At 34.3% G+C, this 16,286-nt stretch overlaps 1 protein-coding gene across 1 annotated transcript in view; it reads left to right on the top strand.

Moving 5' to 3' along the window:
* PREX2 (phosphatidylinositol-3,4,5-trisphosphate dependent Rac exchange factor 2) overlaps positions 1-16,286 on the top strand; it is a 175,106-nt gene that overhangs the window by 71,404 nt on the left and 87,416 nt on the right. The window contains exons 10-20 of the mRNA XM_062568190.1: positions 1,050-1,194; positions 1,582-1,682; positions 5,522-5,625; positions 6,971-7,020; positions 7,533-7,608; positions 8,365-8,437; positions 9,629-9,771; positions 9,902-9,994; positions 11,371-11,519; positions 13,671-13,756; positions 15,484-15,620. Of these exons, the coding sequence (XP_062424174.1) occupies positions 1,050-1,194; positions 1,582-1,682; positions 5,522-5,625; positions 6,971-7,020; positions 7,533-7,608; positions 8,365-8,437; positions 9,629-9,771; positions 9,902-9,994; positions 11,371-11,519; positions 13,671-13,756; positions 15,484-15,620 (1,157 nt within the window). The remainder of the gene's footprint in view (positions 1-1,049; positions 1,195-1,581; positions 1,683-5,521; positions 5,626-6,970; positions 7,021-7,532; positions 7,609-8,364; positions 8,438-9,628; positions 9,772-9,901; positions 9,995-11,370; positions 11,520-13,670; positions 13,757-15,483; positions 15,621-16,286) is intronic.

The following is a 16,286-nucleotide window of genomic DNA, read 5'->3' as shown; positions in this document are numbered from 1 at the left end:
TTTTCCTAGGAACAAATGATGTTTTATCTGGTTGTTTGGCATCAGCACTACCAGGTTCATGCGTCATGAGAAACACTTCTGTATCTGTGTCAGAGACCATTGCTTTTTTTTATTATTATTATTTCTTTTTGCACATGACACTTATATTTTATCTGGTTATTTTTGCAGAATTAGAAAAAAATGATAGATTATTACTCACAGTAAAGGTGTGCAGTTATAGTTTTAAAAATACAAGTCTGAAAAAAGAAACTGTAAACATACAAGGCATGCATAAAGCATTCCAGAAATGTATATTTTTGTCCAGAATTAATAAGTGTTTTTATAGGGAAAGCATGTCAACTGCAAAGGTCTTGGGTGCTCCTTGGGAGCTTCTGTGAACGGCCAATATGACGTAATTCAAGGAAAGCTGTTTCAATTGTCAAGAATGTTCTTTGTTACTGAGAAGTAGTAATATTTTCTCAAAAAGAGTAAGAGGAAAAAAAATAATAACAAATATCAATCCCAAAACCTTGATAGATTTTGTTGTTCAGAAAATTCTGATGCAAATAGAAATCAAAATGTATATATGCATTTCTAGAAAAGGAGTAAAATAATCTTATATAAAATATAAAAATTGCATAACAGATAACTAGTTACTGTTTATTGGAATGTGGAAAATATTTCATGACTATCTGAATATTTTCGTTGTCACATGGTAAACATAAAAACAAGGCCCTTTTCTTTAAAACTTGAGAAGGGATGACTCCTCCCTTGTAAGTGTTCACATAATGAAGTCAGTGAAAATCACAGAATTAGTATTTTTACTGTGGTGTCAGTGGTGATGTTGGTATAGGTGTACATTTTCAGGAACAATTTAACTTTACCATAGTGAATTTTTAATTATGTTTCTATGAAGATCAGTTGTTTAGTTGAATCTTGATACTCAGCAAAATAATGGAAAATAATTCTTTTTACGTTTGCTTTTTTATTTATAATAGCATTGGGTTTACTTAATGCTGTTGAAGTATAACGGCAATATCACTTCATAAAATCTGAATGTATCTTGGCAGGTTTAAAACTAGGCATGGAACAAGACACTTGGGTGATGATCTCTGAGCAAGGAGAAAGACTGTACAAAATGATGTGCAAACAAGGGAATCTCATCAAAGACAGGAAGAGGAAACTAACCACTTTCCCCAAATGCTTTCTTGGAAGGTAGAATATGCATTTGATAGTGTAAATTTCAACCAGCTGAAAATACACCTTAAATCTTCTTTAGCATTTTAAGGAAATCATTGTTTATTTTCAGTGTCTGTTAGGGCCATTTGTCTCCCATTCCAGAGCTTTGCCAAAATGTAAATTAGAGAATATGTGAATGTTTCCCATTACGGACAGAATATTGGCACTACCTGTAATAAATAAAAATGGAAAGTGAGCTTATGACAGAAAGAATTCTGTTACGCAAAGTATTTTGTAGACTACTTACAAACTTAGGTACTTAAATACCTAAGGTATTAAATATGAAAAGGTACTGGAAGAAAACGGTAATAAATGTGGTGATACAATATTTAAGGTTTGTTTTTGTATCTCTTTTTAATTCAGTGAATTTGTGTCCTGGTTATTGGAAATTGGAGAGATACACAAATCTGAAGAAGGTGTTCATCTTGGCCAAGCTTTATTAGAGAATGGCATTATCCATCATGGTAAGTATAATTAATTTTAACTTATTTATTTTCATGTTAATTGTTATAATTAGAATTAACTAATTATTTTTTTTAAAAAAGATTATCTTGTTAGTGCAAGACAGTTTGTTGAATCTGCAGTATCTTTGTAGGGACCTCATGGGGCAATTGCCAATGCCTACTAGATTTGCTGGGAATAGTTCTGTTGGTTTAATTGCTATGCTGCAATTATCTATGCAGGGAGTGAGCAATGAATGTTGCAGTTCTCTGTTGATAAATGTGCCTGACTATCTTTTAGGAATAACAACTGAATCTGATAGGACCCAGCCTACATCTCAACAGTTTAATATTTTGAATTTCCCAGTTTTCAGTAGATTAGAATATTATTAAAATTCAGATTTTCATACTGAAATTTTCCATCTTAACTGGCTGGTTTGACCTCATTCTGGAGAGAAGTATCACTGAAATGATAGAGTTTTTGAGCCAATAAGAAGTGTTAATTTATTGAGATAATTTACATTGAGAACATTTTTCATATCAAAGTCTCTTACAAGATCAGCTCCTCATCTTTTGACAGGACCATACTAGTGAAATGGAGAAACTTCTGTTTTGAAGATGTGTGGATTGCAATAAGTACAATCACTTAAAAACATTTAACTTAACACCACTTAAAAACAATTAGAGTTCCGGCACGGATCCAGGGTGTAAATTTAGCTGCAATCACTAATAATTTACATTACAATGTTTATATACTTAGTCCAGTAATAAATTCATACTTACTTTGTAAAACTGATATAAAAATCTTCTAATGCCTCAGAAACTGCTCAGATTGCTTCACTGATTTGGGATTAGTGATGGAATACAAAAAAGGTTTGAGGCTATTTTACAAAACTTAAAGTAATGTAATCGGTTTGAGAGGCAGATGGTGGTTCTTTGCCACCATGTTTTCAGTGTCCTTGGCTGGAAAGAAAGTGGGAGTAACAGAGTGCTGCTTAGCTTTATGCATTTTAAACATACACAGAGTAGGAGTAAACATATTAAGGGTGTTCATCAGTAGTCATGTAATCTTAATATTTTAATGCTAGTCTGGGTGATTTTCCTCCAGCAGCATTCAAATGTCAGATGCTATTAGATTTGCTACATACATAGAATTGTTGTCAGTGGAATGATTCTGTTGCCAAAGATTCTTCTTCTGATCTCATAAATTGTATCCTAAATACACTAATAGACTTTTTCAATACAGAGTTAAATGAATATTGTGTAATTTCATGAGATAAAAGGATAATTATATTGGAGCTTGGAAATATGAGCCAGACATGCTACTTTGAATAGTAAATCCAGCTGTGGTTTGGTGAAAATAGAATTCTTAAAATAAAGTTGAATGAACCATCTGTTTCCACGGAGGCAGCAAGGGAGAAAGAAAGCTTGACTGGAAAGTTTGCAAATGTTGTAGAGGACTTTGTTAGACTTTGCATATTCACTGTGCCTGCCATTATTTTCACTGTGTGGGGGTTCTAGCAAGGCCCAGACCCCTATTGTGGTGGGCGTTGTTTTACTTGCTAGTGTATGAATATTGTAAGTGGAAAGGTTATGTTTTTACCTTATTTCTTTTTCCAATTTTGCACAAAGGAAAAATCTGTTTTTATGGTGCTCATCTAAATCCCTCTGCTGGCATTGTCTCTGATATCTGAAAAGACATCAGTCAGTCAATGGGCTGAACTGCTTTGTCAAGTCACTTGCTCCTGCTAAGTAGAGTTAGAAGTGTAAGAAGCTTTATAGTTACTAAAATAATCTGTACGTAGATAGTTTTATAAATACATATTAGATTGTAGTTTTATGAATGTATAAGCTCATAGAGATGCTGAAGTAAACAGTTCTGGTCCCTTTTTTGCTAGCACTTTAGCTAGGTGTGTATGCAGCTGTGCAGGTTTTGCAGCTTCACTCACAGTGTTGCCTGAAGATATTTTGGTATTTTGTGCAGTATACTTGAGTAGGAAACCTTCTTGTCTGGTTTTCTTGCTTTCCAGAGCTCAGGATGTGCCAACTCTGAGAAGCTTCTCCTTTAGTTTTTGGTGGACCATATGTGAGGAGGGGGCTGCAAACACAGAGCAGTGCTTGCATTCTTCAGGGTTGTGTTCTGTTTTTTACAGGCATGCAAGGATGGAAAGGTGTCTTGATGTCATGTCATGATTCCCTCCCTGTGTATCTCTGTAACAGTCAGGAATAATTTGACCTTAAGCAATAGAATTGTGATGGTGGTTTTTCTATTTCTGGTTGTGGCAGTTTTAAAAATCTTTAAGTTTGTTGATCTAGTGAAATATTTTTGTTCCCCAATAGTAGGAAAGTATTTTTCATTACAAAATTAAAACTGATCTTCATTAGTTAAATGGTCACAATCCATTAAAATACATTTACATACTTATACTTGGCAGTATAGCTGGAAGTTTTTTAGGCTATACCTGATGTGTTGGGAGGAAATGATGTGTAAAAGATCTTCGTGGTTATTGTGGATGGTTACCTTAGCATGTGCTGCCAGTTCAAGACAGTGGCAAAAAGTCAGAATAACATCTTTCATTTTTGCTATTAGTAGATATATCAAATGCAAATAAGGAAGCTATTTTGTTCTTGCACATGCAATTGGTGAAACCACTCTCTAAATAATGTCAGTTTTTATGTCCACACATTAGAAACTGTGTGGAGATACTGAAGACCTTGAAGGAGTGTGGAAAATGATGCAGTGGCTACAGAAGGCACCTTACTATGCAAAGCTTATAGTGTTCAACTTGATTTGTTGAAGAGAATAATGGGTGATGGTTTAATCACTTGGTATAAGAGGACACACCAGAAGAATTATGTGACACTGTGGACCTTGTTACTCTGTTCAACAAAGACATAATGATAGCCTACTATGGGAAGTGCATGCCACATAAATGTAGTTTTGAATTAAAGTTGTTTTCAGGCAAAAGAATAATTAACACAAGATCGATATCTTAGGATGGTGGTAATGCTTAGTGCTGTCCTTAATCTTCAGATGAAATGAGCTGGCTTTTAGAAGGACTTGCTTTAGTCCCGTTTGTTGGACAAGTTTTCCATCATATGATGTGTCTGTTTTGACTAAATGATTGTGTGAGGTTCTGTTCTTGGAATTTGTGAGCCTCTCTAAACTGGAAACTCACGTGTTAAGATACTTTCTTCATGGATCTTTGGTGAAGTGGATTTTCTGCATTGACTTCAAGCTGCTTGTACTTAAGACTTTTAGCTGGAAATGTGTGAAGGAAGAAGTTCCCTCTCCCTTTCCTCCTGCAGAGTATAACTGGTCAGATATGTTGTGGAGCATTTGTATTTTTATTTAATCATCTGAGATAGGCCTCAATAAGAGATGGAGCAGTTAATAATGTGGAACAATAGTGTGAATAATTGCAACCCCTCCCACCTTTTTTAGCTTGTTTGTTGACACGTTTTGCAAAAGTGCCCAGAATTACACCAGATTTGGGATGGGAGTGAGTGTACCCAATGTCAAATTTATTTGATACATTTTCTCATTCCTCTGTGAAGGCTAGGATCATTGGATATGTCTTGCCTAATTTTACCAGGTTGTTCCTTGCCTGGTTATCTGTCTTATTATGTGCCTGTGACTTAAAATTATTTGCTTTCCTGTGGACTACTTAAATATTGCAAGAACTAAAGTCACCTGTAACATAAAAGAACTTAGGACAAACAATCTACCAGTATTTCCTGCCCTCACTGTCTGAAATCTGTTACTGTGTAGTAGGTTGTTGTTATAAGGAATTACTTGGGCCAGCTTCTTTCTTTCTGATTTCTTCAGAAAGTCACCTAACAATATGTGATGTTTTTTTTAGTCACAGATAAGCACCAATTCAAACCTGAACACATGCTGTACAGATTCCGATATGATGATGGTACATACTATCCAAGAAGTGAAATGCAGGATGTGATTTCTAAGGTACAGAGAACAGTTGCTCTTATTAGTAAGAATATGTAAAAAAAAACTACTTGAAAAATAATGTAAGGATACTGCTAGGATAAATAGCATCCAGTCACACTTACCTAGCTCTGTATTTATGTGAATCAAAGTTAATTATCTATATCTAAGAACAGATTTTGGCTTGTTGCTACATATTTTAAATACAAAATTAAGAAGTGTATTTTAATTATTTAATGATTTCATATGCAGGATGTCCATATTTCTTGATAATTGTGAAGCCAATAGTTCATTTATTCTTCAATCCATTTTAATAGATACATGGCTAAACATAGAAGGTTTTTTTTTTTTCCTCTTATCCTATAAATTAGAGTGGCTTTTATTAGTGTCTTAATAAAGCAGCAAATAAGGAATTGAATAGATATTTTAACATGGATATTTAGGTAGTACGGTCTCTCTCTGCACTATAAACATAATAAAATGATTGGACAGAATTGCCTTTAAACTCATTGATAGACTTTTCATGATTTTGAGACAAGAAAATATGACAGCACTTGGATATTACATTACAATGTCACTGATTTATCTCTTGATATGTGTTAATGTATATCTGTATATACTATTAAGGTATATCTAAGAGAACATTCAATACAGAGCTAGCAGGCAGAACAATGTATGATAGATTCTATTTTGACACAATTTTCTATTGTTATTTATGTTTTGTCTTGCATGTTATAATTCTTTTTTGACAGTCTATTAGGGAATGCTAGTTTTTAAAATAACATTTTTGATGGAGGTATCTTGAACTCCTCCAAATATTTTGTTTATATTTGCTTGTTTTTAATAAAAAGCTGCCCATCTTTAAGAAATCATTTTGATTTTTTTTTCTTTTAAGTTTACTGGCTGGTTGTAGTTTCAATTTGTAAATAAGGTGCCTATGGATATATTTGAATGTCCTTGGATTTTTTTTTTTTTTTGCTTTAATTAGTCATTTTGTTTGTAGAATAGCAAGCCGTGATTGGAAAAACCTTAATGCGTTGCTTAATCTTTCAGGTTTTGTGTACATTTCTTTTAGATTTCTATGTCTTCAGAATAATCCTTTAATGCTAACTTTAACTAATCTTTTTTTTTGCATGTGTCTTTGTAAAGCTTGTTTTGAAATATTTTATCTCGTCATTTAATCGTGAATATTGTTGTTATCTCAAAATTTTAATTTTGACACATGAAAAGGTACACACTTTTAAATAGATTTTTTAAATAGCTAAATGAGATGCATTTAGAACAGTTAGACTTCCTTACTGTGTCCATTCCTTTCACATTCTCTTTGGTGTGAATGTGTGATTAACTTCATCTTTCTCTTTAACAGGGTGTACGACTGTACTGTCGCCTTCACAGTCTGTTTACCCCGGTAATTAGGTGAGTCCAGTTGGGAAATCTTCAGTGACTCATTCAAAAGAGATACGTATTCTGCTGTGTTTGAATATAGGAACCTAACCCATGTTTTCAAGATTAGTCTCTTTGGAAGGATCAAACAAGATTGAGGGGGTGTCAAGGGAAAAAGCATAACTGCCTCATAAAAAGAATGCAAACTCAGTTCAATATGACCTTTTCAAACTTTTAGAACTTTCTAGGTCCTCATGGATATGCTTGGATGCCTACTGTATATATTAGTATACTCACTTCTATACTAACACTCCATTGGCTCATTTGGAGAGTCTCAGCTGTAACAAGACAGCTATATTTTTGCTCCACCTTTATGCTCCAGTGGCAAAATTGCCCAAGTAAGATGTGGCACCCTCCTCTTTCCTATCTATACCGTAAGATTTAACTTACAAAAAGTTTAATTCATACTTTTACCAACTTGCATATAAAATACAAATTTTTCTTTTGTACTCTTTTGAGGGTTTTTTTGGCTTTGTTTTGAACAGGGATAAGGATTATCATCTGAGAACCTACAAATCTGTAGTCATGGCTAACAAACTCATAGACTGGTTGATTGCACAGGCAAGTGTTCACCTTTGGATTTATGTACTTTTTTGAATATTATGTTTAAATTCTAGTATGGAAGATAGTATTGTATTAAGTGGAGTAACATGCAAATACTTTGTCTCAGAGTTTTAATTATTAGAACAGTGTTTGTGTGGAAATGTAATTCTCTTAAATGAGGAAACGACAGACATTAACCATCAGCAGCCATGCTGTTCATCCCTTTTATGATTATTTTCCTTATTTGCTATTAAACTTTAAATGTTTTAATGAGACTTAAATTTGTGATTCAGCATGTAGCACTGTTCATGGTTTTAGCTGAAATGGATAGGGTTTGAGAACTCACATTTTACTCACTGCTTGGATAAAAGTATTACCAATTTACTGTCATCAGTTATGTTTTATTTTAGGCAAGCTAGGAATGAGGATGGCTGTAGTCTGGTCACTAAGTCAAGATACACGTATTTTAACTTTGATACCTTTTTAGATTCTATTATGTTCAGTTTTTATAGAGAATACAATATTACTAAAATGTTTCCATATTCTGTTTGTAACTATAAAGAGATATATTACTATCCATACATAGATATGTATAAACACACACACACATTCACACTGTATTATATATACTCTGTAAATGTATATATAAAGGTGGTAATGGTGAGTATGATGTACAAGTGTTGCCTGCCCTGTGAAGTTGCACCAGTGTGTATAGAATACATTATACTCATTTATTAAAATATATAAAAAAAAAAACATGCTGTGGTTTAACAGGGGGATTGCCGGACCAGGGAGGAAGCTATGATCTTTGGTGTAGCTCTTTGTGACAATGGGTTTATGCACCATGGTAAGTAAGTACATTCTGTTCAAGCTAGTGCCTGTCTTTTGTTTAATGCCATCTGCTCAGCAGGAAGGAAATGCAGGGGCTGTTAAAGATATTACAGAAGGGATAGGAAGTAAGTAGTTTTATTGCATTTCTGAACAGACCTAAGCTTTAAATTTTAAGAAAAAAAATCCTATTGTACATTTGAAAATTATTTTAAGTCAATTTTATAAAATGTACTGAGGATTTCATTCTGTGAATGATTTAGGGGGGAATTTTTATTAGTCACTTTATGAAACAAAATTCTTAAGCAGATATGCCTGTTCACACAGATGACAGCAAAGACAAAAATTGGAGTATGTAGGAACAAATGATACTAGCAGAAAAGTAGGTGATGATGTTAAAAGTGATTTTTTAAGAGGAAAAAAAGAGGCATTTTTGGAAGAATGAATGAAAGCATGGTGGAACATGACTTGAAAATGTGAAGCTGTGATAGGATAAAGTGGACTGTAGAGAAGTGAGAAAATCATGAGGACAGCAGAGAACAAAGGAAAAAGGGAGAGAGCAGAGATGTTTGCAGAACTGAAAATGAGGAGAACAAGGCTGAATTTAATGCCATCAGAGGCAAGATTTCAATGAAAAGATTGAAGTGGCAGGTCATTTACTGAAATAAAAGGAGGAAGAAATGATTTCCTCATTAGCTTGTTTAGAGAAGGAGGGAGAATATAACTACTGCTCACTCAAACACTGTTCATTCTTTTTCCTTCTGATTTTTAAACATGTAAACTGCATCTATCTGCTGTTATACTTGCTTTCACATCCCCAGTAAACACATTTCTAATAATGAAGTTGGCATGCTTCACCATCTGGAGAACTTGGTGGTGAGCGTTGATCTCCAACAGCTGTCCCGCAGAACTTTCCAAAATCATGTTTGTAAATCCCTTTTAGGAGAAAACCTTCTCAGGCCAATGTGTCCTCCTCACTCTGGTGAAACTGTATGTTGTACTTGAAAATGAACTTAGTGATAGCTGTCTATAATGGAGCCAAACAAAAACTGTTATTTATATTAGAAATTAAAATTTACCTAGATTCACACACAAAATAGTTTGCTAGCATTTAATAAATGTGCACATACCAGTATTTTATGGTTCATGACAAATACAATATTTAAGAACTCCAAACAAAAGAAATGATGTCTGTGTTTCTGTATCATAGTGTTAGAAAAAAGTGAATTTAAAGATGAACCTCTGCTGTTCCGTTTTTTTGCGGATGAAGAAATGGAAGGGTCAAATATGAAGCACAGGCTCATGAAACATGATTTAAAAGTAGTGGAAAATGTGATAGCCAAGTCAATATTGGTGAGTTAATAAATTGAATGATCATGTGTTTTGATGATTAATAAATTGAATATTGTGACAAAAATGAAGTTATAATTTAACTCTCTTTAATAACTTTCTGAACAATATTTTAAACAATTTTGTTTTTCAGATTAAATCTAATGAAGGTACCTATGGCTTTGGTTTGGAAGATAAAAATAAAGTGCCAATTATTAAAGTGATAGAGAAAGGATCAAATGCTGAGGTATCAAATATATTTTCCATGTTTTATTGAATTATATTTTCTGTGTACATTTTGAGCATATTTTAGGAAAAATTATACATGTTAGCACAATAATTTGACAACTTTTCAAGAAAATTGTAGTTATGAACTAAAATTATTTTGTTTAAAACAAAACTGTGAGTGTTATTAATATTCATTTTATTTTCAAGTAATTTGTTGTATTGAGAGTAGTAAGATAAGTTAAGTTTTATTTATTTTTGTGCATTTCTTAATATCCCTGTGACATCATTATTAATGAGTAGCGTATATGCTTATTGGTAAAATATGAACTGAATATAAAATAAATATGCTACTCTTTAAATGTGTACTTGATTTATTTCACAGTAAAAGGTGTGCTAAGTATTAATTATTTCTATTTGCAATTGTATAAAGTCTAGAATTTCAGACTCGGAATGAAGAAAGTACAGACTTTCTGTTTGTTAATATTGTTTTAGATGTTCTGTGATGTAAATTCATACTGCTTCCACAGAAATGTATGAGTCTCTGTACTTGTATAGATAAAGAAAAGCATAAGAATCTCTCCTGAAAGAGAAAAATAATAGACGTGGATTTAAAGTCCTTGTACATCTCATGAATTATGATAAAAATAGACACAGCAAAGCAATAATGAAATACAGCTACAGAGCTGTATTGGGGGTGAGTTGGCTCTGTGAGCCTTGTGTAATTCCATACTGTCTTTTTCTACAGTCAGTTTCTGTCATGATCCCAAATGTACTAAGCTCATGCACGTGCTTAGCATATGCCTTGAGCAGCTCTGTACTCCTGACATCCTAGCTGGATATGACTTCTTTCTTGTTAAACTGGAGTATAAAGACTGTCTGTGATCTGACATGCTGTACTTCTGGCTCACAGGCATAGTCACAAAACTTTTAAGGATCTTGTTCAGTTTTGGAACTTAATAAATATTCATTTAGTAAAATACTCCTCAAGTCAATCTGTTTGAAATAAGTCTTTAGTTCCTTTGCAGAATGAAAGGTGGGCAAATTAGGTAACATAACAAAAAACAAAACTAAAGAAGCTAGCCCATTAGAAGCTATTGTGTTAATTATTTACAAGTATTAACTGATACTATAGTAGTCATAAAACCTTGATTAAGATTAGGACTCATTTAAGTCTCTTCATAATTAGAATTTACAGTACACTGTATGTTAATATAACTAATTCTAGAACTATTTTGTGTTGTTAATATTCTCTGCACAGTATGTGAAGAAGGCATGAAGAACATAAAGAAAATATATGTATCATTATGTCTATTGGCGCTGCATGCAAGTGGAAGAAAATACAATACTGGTGGCTATAAAAGGCAAACATATGAACAACTGTTATTTATTTTCTAGATGGCAGGCTTGGAAGTTGGGAAAAAAATCTTTGCTATTAATGGCGACCTGGTTTTTCTGCGACCCTTTAGTGAGGTGGATTGCTTCCTGAAAGCGTGTTTAAACAGCAGAAAGCCCCTACGGGTTCTTGTGAGCACTAAACCACGGGAGTAAGTTGTCATACCATTGGAGGAATTTTAAAAACTACAACTGAAGTGAATGTTAAAGACAAGTGAAATTTTAAACAGCACTAATGTAAGGTTATTTTAAGTGCTGAGGATGAAATGTCTATTGCTGAGATGTTATTTAATTCTTTTAAATGTCTCTTACAAAGCTATCTGATTAAGTAAAATAATAACATGAAAAAATAAAATCATAGATATAGTATCAAAGCACCAAGTCATATATCCGGTCTTATTTTGTTAAAGCTAAGCAAATTGATCTGCTTGGGTTTTATTTTATTGCATTTGTCAGTCAGGAAAAGTGAAACAGTAGTGCTTTAGATCTTAGGATCTGCCATTTTAAGTACATGCAAAAGCTGCAAGTATATATGAATATATGGTCAGTTTTGATCAGTTATCTGATACTTTGTTTATAAAACAAGTTCCTCTGTGTGGAGATTAGTTCCTGGTTTGGCAGAAGTTAAACTCTGTGATCTAATGGACCTTTTCCGTAGCTTTGCTGGTCACATAAACAAGAGTAACAAGTAAACAACTCCGGATCTTTACACGAGAGGCGCATTTCTGTACAAAGGTTTGACCCTTGCTACCTCAATGAAGTTCTTGTTATAGAAAAGAAATATGAAATAAGGCCTAATGTCTGAGTTTAGTAGATGTGTAAATGAGCACAAATCTGATAAAGTTAATGCAGCTGTTATTCATTTACATATGCATGAAAGAAGAAGAATAAGCAACAGCAGTCAGGAGAAATTTTGGTCAAATTTCACAGAGTAAGGAGGAACCCACACAGACTTCCTTTAGCGTGGCTTTGGTTAAGCAGTAGAATACAGATGTATTTCTCCTTCCAGTAAGTAGGGGCATTTTAGGAAAGATGCATCTTGAGAAGTACAGCCCGGCCCAGAATACGGAGAAGAGTGAAGGAGGAAATAGGGCCTAAAGTTGATCATCTGCATGATCATGTATGCATGCTCAGCAGACGGTGCTGGAGCAAGCATACAAAGCATAATTTGTTTTTTCTTGTATATAGATTTTGGTTTCGTTTCTGTCACAACTCACTACTGAAAATGGTGAATCTCAAGGTTGACAGAGAAGATCTAGTAAATGTTGCCAGAGAAATTTAAGAATTTATTTCTCCATACTGTCTATTTTTCTACTAGAAGCTGCTACCAGCACAACTGACGCGACATTTTTCTCATTGTGCGTTCTTAGTTTAACCTGCCAATGATGGTCTTTCATGGTTAACTCACTAGCATATTCAAAAAGAATTTTCATAATGAAGCTATAGAGATTGTGTTAACCTTAGTTAATACATAATGTATGTATTTAAATATACAATATTTGTGAAAATATATCAAATGGAAATCTATTAATTTTAAGAACATTTAAATATTTTTAAGAGATTTATAGGCTCCAATAAGATTTGAGTCCCATCATGTCTTATAATGGCCTCCAAATGCTAAACACTATGTATACCAGGAAAAACTGGAAGTACGAGAAACAATGCAGTGATATTATTTAAAACTGTAAATTAAACCTGCTACAGAATTCTTCAGATGTATTTTAAAATCACTTTTCAGCATCAATTCGAATTTGTGTGCTTTTGCAGTGGCAAATGGAGCCCAGTGCAAAGATTCCATAAATAAGAGCTGGTGCTGGCAGTAAGGACTGCATACTTACATCATGCATGTACTGCACTGATTTAACTAGCTCTGGTAAGGACAACAGCTCATGCGACAAGGCTTTCCATGGTCTCTGGTCCCAAGGCTCTGTGCCCTTGGCTGACTGACTGCCTGCCTTCTCGAGCTTTCAGTGTTTTTATTCTGGAACATCTTAACCACAGTTGCAGTCCCTTTGGGAGAAATTTTAAAACTATGGTGCTTTGACCTTAATCAACATATAGAAATTCTATGTCAACTTGTATTGCCTTTCTCTGATTACTTTCAGCATCGTACCTGGCTCATATTTCTTATTAAAATGGTGCAAAATATCTGCAAATGGAATGCTGCTGAATCTGAGATTGTAAATTGACTGAAAATATAAGAACTTTATACCCCTTTTAACCTACTCATTACAGTTTGTTTTTATGATAAATAATAAAATGCCACCTTTTGCTATGTTTGCACATTCTTTGCCTTTTTTCAGGACAGTGAAGATTCCTGACTCTGCAGATGGACTTGGATTCCAGATCCGGGGCTTTGGCCCATCAGTCGTCCATGCTGTTGGGAGAGGTAAGGCGTAAGAGCTAACAAAACTAATGGTAAACATGTATTTAATTGCCTGACTTGGGTAAATCAAACTTAAATCCAATGTTTCAGCTTACATGGTCTTTTCCAGTGTCACAAACAACATGAAATAAAACCAAATAAGATTATTTCATGTTATTAGATTTTTTTAAGCTTTGGATAGTTTTTCAGAATTTTTTTTTGATGTTTATTTCTGTGCGTATTTATATGAATGTAGGTCACGCAGTGACCCTTACAGATTGAGAAACAGCTGATAGAGGCAAAATTAAATTCTCCAGTGAATGGGTGTTGGGAACCGCTTCCTGACAGTTAGTTTGTTAAGTCACCAGTGCAATCTTCTGACAATGTTTTGCAGAAAACATACCTTTGGCAAATCTTTTCAGGGATACTGGGGACTTGCCCTATCTTAGGGATTGCAGATATTTGCTCTAAATACTGAGTTTGTCACTGTTTTGTCACTTTCAAACACTTGTCATCTCTAACTCAGTATATTCTGGACTACTGCATGGGCAATAAAAGAATTAAAAATATCCTTTTCTGCTGTTGTATGTTGTTGAAAGTAGCGTCACCTAAAACTGTGTTCTTAGCTACCGTGGGGCAATTCCCCCCGCTTCAGCCCCACCCTCCTTGTAATTGAGGAACTTAAACTTTGAGTTGATCTACAGAGGAGCCACATTTGGACAGAACTAGATGATTTTTTTCTAGGCTATGGTGCCAGAAATTAGATTTTCAAGAGGAGAAGGTCTAATAAGCTACAGAGTATTGAGCCAATATGATAATTATTTCCACATCTGGGTCTCAATTTAGCTGCCTATCCTTATTCAATAAGCACATAATTTATTCCTGTTAATCTCAACAGCATATAAGTGCTTGCTTGCATGGTTTGCTAAATCTGAAAGGCTTTAAGCATATGCTTAATACATGCATACTTGTACATGTATGCTTACAAACTATATACTTTGCTGAATTGGGACCTTGGCTTTTGATTTCTAAATAATATTTTCCTTGAGAGATATTTAACAAGACCTATTTTAATCTTTAAGTCAACTTTTTATGGGGGGAGGGAGAAGGGATTTGTAATAACTGGTAATGGTGTCATTTCCAAAGACTGACTTTGATATCAGATTCAAAATGCAGCTATGATCTGTTGTTGCTCCAGCTTTTTTTTTTCCCCCAAACAAAAGCAAAACCTGATAATAACTAAAATAAGGGAGCCCAGACTTATTCTTTCAGTTATTTCCTTGTCAATTTTGCTAACTTGACAAATCATAACATGGCTATTCTACTTGTCAGGTCTGCAAATTCAGTTTAATCTTTTCATTTGTAGTAGCAAGCTTCTGCACCTAGCCTGGCAAGAAGGAGGACTGAATATTTTCTGTCAGAGGCTGGAGTTTGCTGGAGTTAGATTTAGATGTCCCTGGCACCCTTGTGGCAGTACCAACAAAGGCATAAGGATCCCAGTGTTCAGTTAGGTGTAAGTAAGGTCATATTCCAACAGTCAACATTCCAAGGATGCTTGAGTTATACTGGAAAGACCTGGAAACAGCTGTTTACTCCAGCTGACTTCAGAAGCTTTATCTAGGAGCCACAGGCAGTGGAACTACATGAGAATCAGTGAGATCAGATGACGATACAAAATGAGGCTTTTCAATTTTAAGCTTTAAGGGAGATGTTTAGAAAAAGAAATCTGTCAACTTTCGCTTTTTTTATAGGAACAGTGGCAGCTGCAGCAGGTCTCCACCCTGGCCAATGCATAATCAAAGTCAATGGAATTAATGTCAGCAAAGAGACTCATGCAAGCGTTATTGCTCATGTCACAGCATGCAGGAAATACAGACGTCCAATGCAGGTACATTTCACTTGGTTTACTTGCAGTTTTTCTGATTTAATATTTTTTCTCAAGTGTTCTCTACAACTAAAGTAAACAGTGTGGCGTATGGCACTATCTGTGTATCCATTGCATTTGAGAGTCACATAGGGGAAAGAATGGTGAATGAGAGTGGAGGGAAGCCGATTGAACTACAAAGGCTGAGGATTGCTCAGTGTATTGCTGATGTTCAAGGTCTGTTTAACTTCAACATTAAAAAATCTAAGCTTATAGCCAAATATTTTTCTGAGGTTGTATTTTTAAAAGGTTATTTCAAGTGTTTCTACAGTTCTGTGTAGAAAGCACTGTGAGATATCTTCTCATCTTGATGGAGGAGTTGTACACAGCTTGCTGCCTCTCATCAACCTGAATGTAATGCAAAAACCCGATCATCTTTCAGAATTTTGTAACACTTCAGCACATTGAGAGCAGAGTGCATATACTGCATCTATAAAAATCTCTTTGTGTTCTCATTACATTCCAATCTTGGGAAACAAACAGTTCAAGGACTCAGAATTTCCCCTTTTTAATGTAAGTTAGCAAGTTTTGTTTTGATTTATTCACTTTATGAAAAAATCCCGTGGCTTCCAAGGCGCAGAAACTGTAAGAAAGAAAACCAAAACCAACTGGATTCCATAATACATTTTT

The sequence above is a fragment of the Rhea pennata genome, chromosome 2 (genome assembly GCF_028389875.1).
Source record: "Rhea pennata isolate bPtePen1 chromosome 2, bPtePen1.pri, whole genome shotgun sequence".
NCBI lineage: Eukaryota > Metazoa > Chordata > Aves > Rheiformes > Rheidae > Rhea > Rhea pennata.
This window is presented reverse-complemented; position numbering and strand designations above follow the sequence as displayed.